Source organism: Trachemys scripta, chromosome 7 (assembly GCF_013100865.1).
Source record: "Trachemys scripta elegans isolate TJP31775 chromosome 7, CAS_Tse_1.0, whole genome shotgun sequence".
Classification (NCBI taxonomy): domain Eukaryota; kingdom Metazoa; phylum Chordata; order Testudines; family Emydidae; genus Trachemys; species Trachemys scripta.
Window position 1 is genome coordinate 91170173 of NC_048304.1, and position 13942 is coordinate 91184114.

General features: G+C 40.9%; 1 protein-coding gene across 6 annotated transcripts in view; it reads right to left on the reverse strand.

The window, feature by feature from the left end:
• SGMS1 (sphingomyelin synthase 1) overlaps positions 1 to 13942 on the reverse strand; it is a 198079-nt gene that overhangs the window by 29631 nt on the left and 154506 nt on the right. For all 6 annotated transcript variants that reach the window (XM_034776043.1, XM_034776039.1, XM_034776040.1 and 3 more), the window contains one exon: positions 3655 to 4507. In XM_034776043.1, the coding sequence (XP_034631934.1) occupies positions 3655 to 4295 (641 nt within the window). In that variant the 5' untranslated portion in view covers positions 4296 to 4507. The remainder of the gene's footprint in view (positions 1 to 3654; positions 4508 to 13942) is intronic.

Below are 13942 nucleotides of genomic sequence, written 5' to 3' on the forward strand. Positions count from 1 at the left end.
ATGTATAATGCTTTTTTGAATTTTGCAGAGATCTTGGTCTCTGCATATCTTGGGTCAGTGAGTTCCACATGCAAATATTCACTATGTATTAAAATATTTATTTTAATCAGTTTTAAATTGATTGCCTTTCAATTTAATTGGATGTATCCTTGTTCATGTATTATGAGAATAATGTCCCTCTCCATTCACTATTGAATATTTATATCATGTGTATACTTGCTCATCTTCTCTTAACTAAAGAGTCCTAATTTTCATGTGTATACTTGCTCACCTTCTCTTAACTGAACAGTCCTAATTTTCAACTTGCCTCACATGTAAGTCTTTCGGTGTATGCCTACACTGCAATAAAAACCGGCAGCACTGAGGGTATGGCTACACTTGCAGCTGTACAGTGCTGTGAGTTAAACCCACCTTCGTACAGCTGAGTAGGGAAAGCGCTGCAGTCTGTCCACACTGACAGCTGACAGCGCACTGGGCGTCACCACATTTGCAGCGTTTGCAGCTGCATTGGGAGCAGTGCATTATGGGCAGCTAATCCAGCATTCATGTGGCTGCAACGTGCTTTTCAAAAGGGGGGAGGGGTGGAGTGTGACAGGGAGTGTGGGGGGAGAGACAGTGGGTTTTGGGGTACTGAGAGTGTGTCAGCACGCTGCCTTTGAACTTCCGACCCCCCTGCCCCCCTGCTTCTCATTCACTCACTCAAAGCAAACAGCAAAATTTGTTAGTCTCTAAGGTGCCACAAGTACTCCTGTTCTTCTTTTTGCGGATACAGACTAACACGGCTGTTACTCTGAAACTTAGCAAAATGCTTTTTCTCTCTGGTACGGAGCTTTGAAATGGCACTTCCGCATTCCTGGAGCCGATCACAACAATGGAAAAAGAGTGGCCACTTGATAAGGGGATTATCACAGCGCAGCAAGATAACTCCTCGTTCACACTGATACCTGGGAGTTGTAGCCACTACGTTGCATCTCTTATTCCTCTCGGGGAGGTGGAGTACCTGCAGCGCTGTAGCCAGGGAGACACGGCGCTGTACGTGCCTTGCCAGTGTGGTCGGGGAGTGAGGTACAGCGCTCTGGGCAGCTTTATTGCGCTGTAACTCGCAAGTGTAGCCAAGGCTTGAGTCTCAGAACCTGGGTCATTTGACATGGGCTCGGGGGGCTCAGGCTTTGGGATTTTTACTGCAGTGTATCAAGTATTAGGGGGTAGCTGTGCTAGTCTGTATCCACAAAAACAACAAGGAAGCAGGTGGCATCTGAAGAAGTAAGTTTTTTTACCCACGAAAGCTTATGCCCAAATAAATCGGTTAGTCTTTAAGGTGCCACCTGAATTTTTGTTGTTACTGCAGTGTAGACGTTTGGGCTCGGGCTAGAGCTGGGCTCTGAAATCCTGAACCTCTATATTGCAATTTTATAGTCTTGCAGCAGAGCCCTGCGAGCCCATGCCATGGGTCTTTCATTACAGCGTAGACACACTCAGTGTCTCTAATAATCATTGCCTATTTCTGAACCCTTATATTTCTTCTCTCTCTTTTTTTGTGATGTAGTGACCAGAACTTCACACATTATTCTAGCAAATGTATATAAATATTATACATACATTCTAACTTTTTGTTTGATTGCATATATGTACATACTGCAGGCCTATAGAACAAGCAGTGCCTGGCCCTCCTGCCAGCTACTCTGCCTCCCAGAGATGCATGGGATATTTCATGCCACTCAAAGCTATTGTTCCAGGCTGTCTGCAGACCCAAGCAGATATTACGGCTTTGGGTATACTTGTCATATTTTAAAGGTTTTCTTTGCAACAAGCTCTAGAAACTTGCTTGTTTTTTTTTTTAAATGAAATTTGAGATTCCAAACTCACCACACTACTCCGGGAGCTAGGGGTCCTAGCACAAACCAGTAATGCCTATGCCAATCCTGTCTTGTCCTAACTGTGCCCTCAGCTCCCAGTCTTCCTCCTATGAGACACACAAAGGGAGCTTGGAAAGAGAGAAGAATACTGAGCAGCTGGCTGGGGAGGAGAGAGTTTCAATCACTGGCCTATTTCCCTCAGCCCTATACTGCTAAGTTTGCCTGAAGGAAGAAACAGAAATGGCCAATAGGGAATTACTGCTGAGAAAATAAGCCAGGCACCAGACTCTAGGAGAAAAGATGAAGGGGTAGAGGGAACATGTGGACTGTGGACGTGGGAAAGGCAGAGAGTACTGATGGACTGTAGGGAATGAGGGGATTAATTATGGTGGCTCAGATATCATGGAGTTAGGCAGAGTATGAAACCTTTTCAGAACAGAATGCAGATGGATAAAGGAGAATTACTTCACTGTATGAAAAGAGGAAAGTGAAGAAATGTGCAGGCAGCAGGGTACATGAGAAAAATGATTAACTGATATTAGAATGCATGGAATGCCGGGGGTATAACTGATATAGTGATGGGGCAATTTATTGATTTATTTTTGAAGGGGAAATTGTGCGAACCCACTTTGATTTATCAAGCAAATTATATGAAAGTGTCATGCAATTTTCACACCTCAGGCTTTTCTGCCAAGCCCATGTAGACAATTCTGACATACTCTGTAGTCAAGGGCCATGAAAGTTTATGTAGCATTCCATTCCTTTCAATGACACTCTTGAACACGCCACTTTACTAGTGGCCATACTCTGTGAGCACCCACTGATGTCATGTTCAATTCTGTCCAATGCTGATTATCAAGACTGCTTTTTTGGATGTTTAATAGTTGGTTTCTGGATCTCAAATATGCTTATTCTTGCTCTTTGGGGAAAAAAAAAGTGACAAGATATGAAAATCCTGATACTGGTAAAAGTCAATGCTCTGACTACTTCATTGACAGAGCTTAACAGGAGATAAATCAGATGTTAATCAGTTACCAAACTGGTTTATCTACTGGTAGTTTAAGGTGGACATTATCTTCCCCATCTCATGGAAGACAAAACCCATATATCTTAAAATGGCTAGCTAAGATGCAGAAATCCCGGAACTATTCATGTGGTTTTATTCACGATACGGTTTGAGTCTTTTATGTGTTTTTCACTATATTTGTTTATCTTCTTTTGCACTTTTAAAAATGTGATATAATCATTTTAGCATATGTCTTCACTATGGAGTTAACTCCAGTTATCTACACTTGAGTTGGCCTAACTCAAGTGAGTGGGCACACTGACAAACTGAACACTTGAGGTATGCAGAATGATTGTGAGAACAGCTGAGGAGTTGTGCTATTGAGCTGTGTTAATTCAAGCTGTGACCTAGCTTGAGTTAAAAGTACCACCACATTCAAAAGTTAATGGTTTTTGAGAGTGGCCAGGACTTGAATTTGGGGCAATACTTGAGTTCACTCTGAAGTAAAGACAAGCCCACATATTTATACTAACCACAGTATTTAGGATTAGCTTCCTTCTGTACTTTATGAATAAAAAATATATACACTCCAAAAAATCTATATAGACTATGTGATACAGATTTAGATTTTTCTGAGTCTGCCAAGAGTATATTGACTTAAAAAAAATCACCCCAAGAAAATGGAACACTTTTAAAAACACTACAAAGATTTCAGTTTTATACCTTAAACCCCTGCTTCTCCCAAAAGCGATTAGTATATCAAACACCACCATTGCAAAAAATTGTACTTACTTGTATTTTAAGAGCAGCCATTGAATTAACCAGAGTCCTACAAGGATCATGCCATTAATTTCACAAATAGAAAAGGCCCATTGCACACGGTTAAAACGGTCAAAAAATGCATCTGGTAGGGGAGGCTGCACCTCCTTGGGAGGCACTCGTTCATGGACGACTGAGATCGTCACTGTGGTAAAGATGAAACAGAAAAGTGCATAAAGAAAAGCCAGGAGAGTCTTCCCCCACTCCATAGGATACTGGGAACGCTCTGGCTCTGGCATGGGGATCTTTATCATCTCCTTCCTATATCCATTTGGCATCCCATTCAGTTTGATTTTAGTGCTGAAATTATTTTCACTTGTGGTGACATCTGTACTGATGCGGAGGTGACCATTGGCATGTCCATTTTTGTGCGCTTCAATGTGGTGCTCCATTTTTAAAGTTTCTATCATGTACAACAACCTCTGTCCATTGTCAGAAGACACACGTGACAAAGGTGGCTTCTTAAAATCCTCCTTAGTTAGATTGATCAAATCCTGCCCAGTGTAAAATTCCAATGGTTCACAGTATTCTGGCACAGCATTCTCCATCAGCCAATTTGCCACCTCTTTGGGTGACCAAAATGCCACTTCTTTCATTTCGTCAGGCAAATGCATGCAGTCTTAAGTTTACTTTAAACCAGGCAGCAGTCACTATTCTTCCAATACAACAAAAAGCCTCTCTTTGGCTTGTTCATCCTGTCAGATGTGCAGCAAAAACCAGTTTGGCAAGTTGACAAGTACAAGTTTCTAAACACTTTGTACATATACCGATATGTTGTGGCCAGTCCAGGAAATAGTTCACCTTTTTTGCATTTGTATTCTTCTTTCTAGTGAGAGAGAGAGAGAGAAAAAAAGAGACGTTAAGAAGGTGTTTAACAGTAAGTTTGCATTTTATGTTCATTAGAAAAAATTAACCCAAAGAAGCAATAGGAGCATGACGTAGTAGCTTTTTAAATTCAGACAAATGCATATGACTTTTCTTTTTAAGTTTGTTTCTGAATACTCAAGATAGTTACTAGTTTGATCTTCTGTATGTGTCATTTTAACAGTTAATATAAGTTGTCTGGGGCAGGGAACCTCTTTTTTTCCCCCATGTTTCTACAGCGCTTGGCACAATGGGGTCCTGGTCCATGACTAGGGCTCCTCAAGCTAGGTAATACAAATAGTAAAATCATTACATGCTCATCCATCAGCTGTGTGATCTTACTAATGTAGCTCCTGTCCTCTCACACCCCTTCCATACTACTGTATGGTATGCTCACTCTTTGTACCATACCTAGAAATTAGACTGTAAAACCCTGGCCTTTGTTCTGTCAAGCACCCAGGACAATTTTGGGCACCATATGAACTAATAATTATAAGTACTGTTTAAAGGTAGCAAACACCTGAAAAGCTGCAAGTGTGGTTTTTCTAGGTATGAGTTTTTTTCCCTTAAAATAATAATTTACTAATTTATAAAAAGAAAAGCTTTGTAAATCACCTGTTTTTATCAGTTTTGCAGTTTTATAGTAAGAATTGTGGCAGCTTCTTTAAAAGAGTGAATTTAGCATTCTAGCTAGAGAAACACCAAAGAGGCAACATATAAGTCTGATGCAAATCATGCTCATCTCAAGATGTTTTCACAAGATTTTAGCTGAAAGTATAGGTAGTCGACTGATGATGTGAGATTTCAGCCATCTTGAAGATTGAAATCACAAGATTTTGGTCAGACTGAAATCTGAACTGGAAAAATAGACCCTTCCAGTTTTAGATGCAACATAAAATCTAAGCAGAGGGAGTAGTTTCAGATCCATGATGTAGATATTAACTGTACAAACTTTGCAATAGTTCTGATTTAAAGTTATGGTTTATTATAATCTGTAATTTTAACAGCCCCAAATTGACAATTTTAAATAATCAACAAAATAAAATGTACAATACAAAGCAAAATGCAAGCTATAAGTCACAGAAATGTGGGGCTTCAAAGGCTCTCAAGAGGTTATCGAGTCCATTCCCCAAGAGCTGAAGCAGAACCAAGTATACTTAGACCATCCCTGACAAGTGTTTGTCCAACCTGTTCTTAAAAACTTCCAGTGATAGGGACTCTACAACCTCCCTTGGCATCCTATTCCAGTACTTAACTATCCTTACAATTAGAAAATTATTCCTAATATCTAACCTGAATTTCTCTTGCTGCGAACTTAGGCAATTATTTTTTGTCTTACCCTCAGTGAACACTGAAAACAGTTGACAACCATCCTGTTTATAACAACCTTTTACATATTTTAAATCTGTTACGTCGCCCCTTAGCCTTTTCTTCTCTAGACCAAGTATGTCCAGTTCTTTCAACCTCTCCTCATAAAGTCAGGTTTTCTAAATCTCCTATTTTTGTTGCTTTCCTCTAGGCTCTCTCTCCAATTTGTTCACATCTTTCATAAAGTGTGGTGCCCAAAACAAAATACTCCAGCTGAGACGCGACATGCCAGTGGCCAAGGTGAGTTGAGTAGAACAATTATCTCTCATGTCTTACATATGACACACCTGTTAGTATATCCCAGAATATTTGCCTTTTTTTGCAATTGCACCATATTGTTGGCTCATATTCAGTTTGTGATCCTCTATAATCCCCAGACCCTGACCAACTATTACCCATTTTGTAGTTGCACATTTGATTTTTCCTTCCTAAATGAGTACTTTGCACTTGCCTTTACTGAATTTCATCTCGCTGCTTTCAGCCCAATTCTACAATATATCTAAATCCTTCTGACTTCTATTCCTATCCTCCAAAGTGCTTGGAACCCCTCCCAGGTTCATGTTGTCCACAAATTTAAATGAATACAAATGATTAGAATATTCTATAGACTATGAAAACTGGTACAACAAGATTTTACTGGGGTACTCAGGCCTGTGAGTCACCATGTTCCACTCCCTCCAGTGCCAGGGAGTCTTTCTTGTGTTTAGCTGAGTGTTAGCTCCCTAAGATTAAGCACTCTCCTCTGGGCTATGCCAGCCCTTACTTTGCATTGCAGTTTAACAATAGGTTCACCCCGTCCCCAAGTCCCTTTGAAGCATTTCCCTGTGATATCCAGCCTGACACTGGCTACTTACAGAACTACTAGGTCTGCTGTTCTCAAAGGAAAAGAGCAGACCAGCTTGTAAGATTCAACTCAGAATCAATACGATGCTTAACGTCTCAGCTCTTATATATGTTTACAGTGAAAAGAAGAATAAATTTATTATCAAAGATTGAAGATTAAACGGACAGTAAGTAAAAATACTGGAAACAAATGGTTACATATAAAACAAAATCATAATACACTTTCTAGAGACTAAACTTAACTAACAGGTTAACCTCCTGTCCAAAGAAGTTTATCTCACTCGAAGTCTCACCTCTGCAGAGTTTTTAGCCAAGTCTGGTTAAGGTCCAGTTTTCATCATTGTAAATGTGATGTCAGTTTACTTCCTAAGTACAGGATAAGAGGGTGTCTGGTTTGCCCCTTAGCTATAACCCCAAAGTTCATTGTCTTTACTCTTAGCCAGAATAACCCCCTGTGGTTTGTTTTTTCCTATTTCCTGTTGATTTCACATCTCTTGGTTTGCATTTGACTCTGTATGTAGAAGGGCATCCATTGTGTTAGTATATAAACTAATTATTGTAAGCTAATAGAGAGACAGGTGAATTAACATCTCTTGTCTGACAGGAAACATGTTTTTTACCTCTGCTGGTGACTGACACCTTGATACAGACTGTAAGCATATATTTTCAGTATATATGCAAAAGTATCTGTACATATATTTCATGATGATAGTAATAGCCAGTGTGACCCCGGCTTTTATTTGAGACCTCACATGATATTATTTGGTGAACCAGAATGTATATACCAGAATCAGGAGATACCTGTCCCCCTCTATATTCCCTTGCCAGGTGGCATTAAGAGGTTCTTGGGTCACAGAAGCTATTGCAACTAGATGTAACCACTCTTAAAAACAAAGAAGTATGAATAGGCTAAAACCATGTGATAGATCAGAGTAACAGCAATTTTAGAGAAGGGGGTTTTGCCAAACATCCTGCTAGAATATATGTTGAAAATCAAACTTCTCCAAAAGAGTAGGAGAAGAGTTGCATAATCCATTACAATCTGCTGAGTAAACAGTACGCTTTTAAAAGTTATCTAAAGGCATACTAGATTATCAGTTTATGGAAAAATAAATATTTACATAATTTTCATGGGGCCTCTTTTCTCAATGCCAACATTAAACCCACAAATACTCTATGCTTCTAGTAAAGTAGATAGGCATTGGGTGATTCTGAGTTGAGGCAAAAACTGCATCTGAAATTCATGGCATTCTGCCTGGGTATTGCCGCTTATATTTTATGAGAAATCTCAAACATCTTGTCCAAATGCAGAACAAGAAAGCAATCCATCGTTCCATCCCAATATTTATGGTTTATGTTTGCCACACAGCCACGCCCAGTTTGGTCATTTCAGCTTCTTGATACCCGCAGTAGCAGACTAAACAGTCTTCCATTGCATGACATAAAAGCTTCAGAAAGGGTAAGGGAAGAAACATGGGAAAAGCAGGCACGCAGGGATAGATTTTGAAAGCTCTGGGGGGCAAGGAATGGGACCGGCACATTCAGGAAACCATTTGAGTTAATTAACTAATCTGATACCGAGAAAAATAATGCACATTCACAATTTTTCTACAGATATGAAAATTAACTAGATCAAGCCAGATGTAGAGTTATTTGTTCTCACAGGGTGACTGGCTCCTTTAAGGGGAATCAGGGCCCAGTGTTCATTCTGAAGGTCCACCTAAGGGTAACTGACTGTCTCAGGTGGCTACCTAAAAGTTAATTGGAGAAGAAAAGGTGATAGGGAAATGTGGGAGAAGTGGGAGCAGGCCCACTGAACCCTCATCCGGACAAGTCCTACCTCCCTACACCTGGACCTTCCGCTGAGCACCCCACACTCAGACCCTCACCCCACTGAGTCCAACCAGCTGCTCCTGGACCCCCACCCCATCAAGCCCCAGCACTCCCCCAGCACCCAGATCCCCTCCGCTGAGCCCCAACCATCTTCATCTGGATCTCCTGCAGAGTCCCATTGCCCCTGCACCCAGAATCCCTCAATAAGCCCCTGTGCATCCAGATCTCCCACTGAGCCGCTCACACCCAGACTGCCTCGCACAGAAACCTCTCATCCCACATCTGTATCCCCCACACTTGGGTCCTTCTGGGCTGAGCCTGCCCACCCACACCTGGTGTGGCTGGCGCAGAGGGCCAGGGCCCGGGGGTGTTTTGGGGGCAGGCCCAGCCCTTGCACCATGTTAGCGGCAGATGCAGCCTCACTGCCGAGTCCCTGTACTGGGGGGGGGGGGGGGGGGCGGGGGAAGGGCATCAGAGTGATCTCCCACCTCAATGCAGCCAGTGGCCTGTGCTCCCCACTGCCATGCTGGAGCCACCTTTATTTATTGACAAATAAAATTTGCAGAATTTAAAATATTGTGTGCAGAATTTTTAATTTTTTGGTGCAGAATTCCCTCAGGAGTATATACTGCATTAGTAATGCCCTGAGTTATCCTATCCCCATTAGAGTTAATGTTAGCCTAATTCTCAAAGGTGTTTCTGGAAAGGTCAGTTTATTAAATCAAGTTTTGATTCTTTTGGAACTTACACAGGTTGCATCTTTCACTCTCTGGAAACAGGCTTAATCTCCCAGGCTTTGCTCTCAGTGTCAAACACCCTTTCAATCTGTCATACCCTATTCTTAAAGGAACAACTCCCATTAAGCAAGTGCAAATAATAAATGCAGCTGTAAAGCCAGTGTTAGCACAAAATCCACATCACTTTAAATGCAATGTTTAGCAAGATAAAATTACAGCAAGAACTCCTGGGTCCTTATAGTAACTTTCATACATATATGTTTTTTCCTACTCCCCACAAATCATCAGAAAGCTTTGAACTCACAAACTTCAAAACATAGCACAGATTTCTTCTACTTCAGAAATAAGAGTAATTTGTACAGAAAAAACCCAGCCCATACAGGTGAGCCAACACACATAGTGGGTTACACAACACACACAATGGGTTACACTTGTGAGGTGGCACTGAAACTCTAGGTATTAGGATTTTTGGTTCACTTCCTGGCTCTGGGAGCAAATTTTACAGGCAGCATAGCCAATTGTACCACCCCCCACATTTGCGTCATCTGCAGGGGCTGAATCTGGGATCTCTGGATGGAAATGCATAAGCTTCTTCCACTTAAGCTAGAGGGGCAGATCTCTTTGCATGAAAGCAGCAGTGGAGTCAAACATCTGTATGCAGTAGTTTAGCTGCTAAAGTGTGACAGAACCACACTTATCTAAGCATCAAATTTGCTATGTTCCTTCTGAACTATTATGTGGCAAAAGCGATGAGACTTGGCTCAGTTAGATCAGAAACTCTGATTCTATTCTCAGCTCTGCCCAAAGTGGGTGAATGAGCTGACCTTCTGCAAGCTCCCAGTTATCCTATTTGGGAAGTAGGTGAATAATAGCTTCCCCCCAAGACTTACAGTAAGGGTTGTGGTGTGCAGCAGTCAGTAGAAGAGCTTGGACTAGGGGTACGTCTATACTTACTTCCTGGTCCGGATGTAAGCGATCGATCTTCTGGGATCGATTTATCGCGTCTTGTCTAGACGCGATAAATCGATTCCGGAAGTGCTTGCCGTCGACGCCGGTACTCCAGCTCAGCGAGAGGAGTACGCGGCATCGATGGGGGAGCCTGCCTGCCGCGTCTGGACCCGCGGTAAGTTCGGACTAAGGTACTTCGAATTCAGCTACGTTATTAACGTAGCTGAATTTGCGTACCTTAGTCCGAAGTGGGGGGTTAGTGTGGACCAGGCCTAGAACTCATGGTACCTGGACTTGCAATCTAGTGCACTTTTCCGTAGGTTACAGGCATTGTGGGGGAGTCAATTTCTCTCTCTTATTTTGCTTCCTCGTAATCATGCAACTTGACACATCAGCAAGACTGCTTAAAGCAGGGGCCAAATCTCATGACTCAGGATAAATATGAAAGAGTTGGCAACACTGACCAAGGCTGCCAAGAAATACAGTGAAATATCTAAAAACAGAAACCAGACAGCCTAACTCCAAGTCCCATGCCTGAAGTACAAGATCATCTGTTCCTCATTCTTGTTTTGTGTTTTATTCTCTAAGTGAAGCCCTTTCCTATCAAGGCAACAATCACTACAGAAATTAGTAAAGTAACTAACAGCCAATTCAAAGCTGTGAATAGCTATTCACCAATAGCCATGCAGCTTTGAGCTTTCACTTTTATTTTTAAAAAGCTTAATATCTGCACAGGCAGTAACAAAGTATTTCTCAAAACAAAGCTCTGTACGTCAGTCACCACCTACATTATATACATTCTAAAACTGCACATTAGCTTGTGGTTTTAGTGAAATTACTTTTATTGTTAAGATCCAACAGGAAGCAATAAAAAACCGAATAAAACGGCTTCCAGAAATTGAGTTTATCTTCCTTTAGCAAACACTGTTTTTGAAGCCTAGTCAAGTCGACGGTGTCTATATAATAAATATTAAACAAAAAGAAGTCAAACAAGTTATAGTAACAGTCTGAATATTAATTAGTGATAGATTTTTGTGCCTAAAATATATATAACTAAAACTATCACCAATGCTGGCATGAAACAGTTTGCCTTAGTACTTAGATTGTAAACTCTTTGGGACAAAGACTGACTCTTTTGCTCTGAATTTGTACGACTATCAGAGTGGGGTCCTAGTCCATGACTAGAGCCCCTAGACGCTGCAGTAATACAAATATTAACAGCAACACCACCAGTACCATTCCACTACCTCAGCCGTAATATACCAACAGGCCTACAAACCAATATAAGCTTAAAAGGAAACTAAGTTTAAAGCCAGAGCATATAACTCTAGTTTGTGCATTTCCTATCAGTGAGATAAATCTATATCTACAGGGCATATTTCAAAATTGCTGCGACTCCTCCCAGGCAGCCTTGCCTCCTGTCATCCTGGATGATTAGCAGCTGATTTCTAGAGGGATGTGGGATGGCCTCTCAGCAGACTGATCACATAACATAAGGCTTTAAAACATTACAGTAAAAGTTTAAGTTGGCTTACAGGACTGCAGGCATCACCAAATCTTGAGCACGAGACTCTTCAGCAATTGTGCTGTTGTATTTTGAGACAGTTGCAACCTCTGAGTAGATTCAAAGCAGGGGTGCTGGAACTAGGGGTGCAGCAGCACGCCCTGGCTTCAAGTGGTTTCCATCATATACAGGGCTTGGAGTTTTATTCTCTGGCTTTCAGCACCCCCACTATAAAAATTGTTCCAACACCATTGATTCAAAGGGTAGCCCTCAGGTGGAACACATTGTAATATTCAGATTAGAGGTAATAAATACCTGAATTACAGTGACAAAGTTCACATTCAGAATGGAAGACTGCAATGAAGATAAAAAGATACTCTCAACACAGTTGAAACAACTGACATGTTCACCTTTGGAAATAAAAAGTATCACCTTAACTGATCAGCACATTTTTAACATTCCAGGGAGAAACAAAAATCTTTTCTAAATTACAAATATAAATCCACCCACAGTTAAAGAATTCAGTTAAAACCTATGCAGTTAAAAGGTAACACAAAAAGAATCACATAGATAAATGACACAGGTGAGAAGAACTGAGTTACAGTTACACTGATACCTTAGTTACATCAGATTGCTAGTAGCTAAAACAATTATCTTCAGGTGACATTTGGGATATATGATAATAAATAGTTATCTAATAAATGCTTTTATAAATAAAACATTCATTCTTTGTATTATTTATGACAAACCCAAAGATGAAGATCTCTTTCATTCAAACCTCATTTGTCTCATTTCCTTCCATTCTATTAATCTATTAATCAGTTCTTCTATTAATACCCATAAAACTAGTTTATCTACGTAACTTTTTCTCCTCTTCTGCCTGCTTCTCTGAAGTAGTTATGGAGACACTAACAAACATTATTGTGCTAGGCTTTCACCTGACTCACAATTTTATTAACCAAATAGTTGCTAAGCAGGCCTTTGTTATGTTACTATGGAAATACCACTTTATCTTGACTAATATATGCTGGGCTAACAAAAAATATATCGTACATTGCCAGTACACATTATCAGCACAATACATATATCAGTATGTATTAATTACATGATCACACACTTCCCCCAACCCCACACCCAAACCTTGGCTCCTACATTTAACCTTTCCCCTGTAATAATGTATTGTCAATTCTTGCATATTTATCACAAGTCACAACATTTTCTGAGATAAATGAATTTCTGATTTTTAATTTCTCTTGCTCAAAATCTTCATCACCTCTCATTGAGACTGAAGCCACAGACTGCCCTCAATAAAATGGCTGCTGTCTCTCTCTAATCTTCGCAGGTGCAAGTGAGGCTCCCCTTAGCAAAGATAGTCACCTTCCATTGTTTCCAGTGGGACTGAAACCTGGCTACTTTCAGGGAAGATGGTGGTCCTTTAGGTACCATGTGAGGGGACAGGAGAATCTGGAGGTGCTGAGAATGAAACTATGGAGGCAACAGTTAGCATAAATGTGTTGGGAAACGGAACAGGTGACTGAGGAGTCAGAAATGTAAGGAGCAATGGTCAAACTAAAGAAGGCACATGGGAATGGAGTATGGCAGAGAGAGTAGGAGATGAAGGGAAAAGGGAGAGAAACATCGAGGGCAAACACATGTAGGAGCAGGTGGTGGACAAAAGATTGTGGGGAAAAGTGAGTGGGATAGCTGCTTATCCTGTCCAGGTAGGGAAGGGGATAGAATGGCAGTTCCCCACATGCTAGGGATAAGAGAAGTTAAAGCCTGCTCCACGTAGTGAACATTATGGTGGTGGAGTGGAGGGAATGCTAGGGCGGGAATCCCAGCTACTGCCTTTTTACCTCCAAGGAACAGCCATGAAACATGGTGAGGCTTTTGCCATACAGCAAGGAAAATCCATGTTTAATTTCTCTCTCTGCCTTTTCCTGAACCTGTTGGACCTACATACTGTGTGGCACAATATACTGTGCCGATCATCACAATAATGGAGCATCTGCAATGCCAGGTACAGGTTGTGTGATAGCAAGTAACTAAGTTACAGTAACTACCTTGATGTTTTCAAGTTTACATCACTAAATTAAATGTTATTTAAAAGAACCTGAGATAAAATGAGCTGAAATCTAGGCTATTTTTGAATGGTTGAAATATG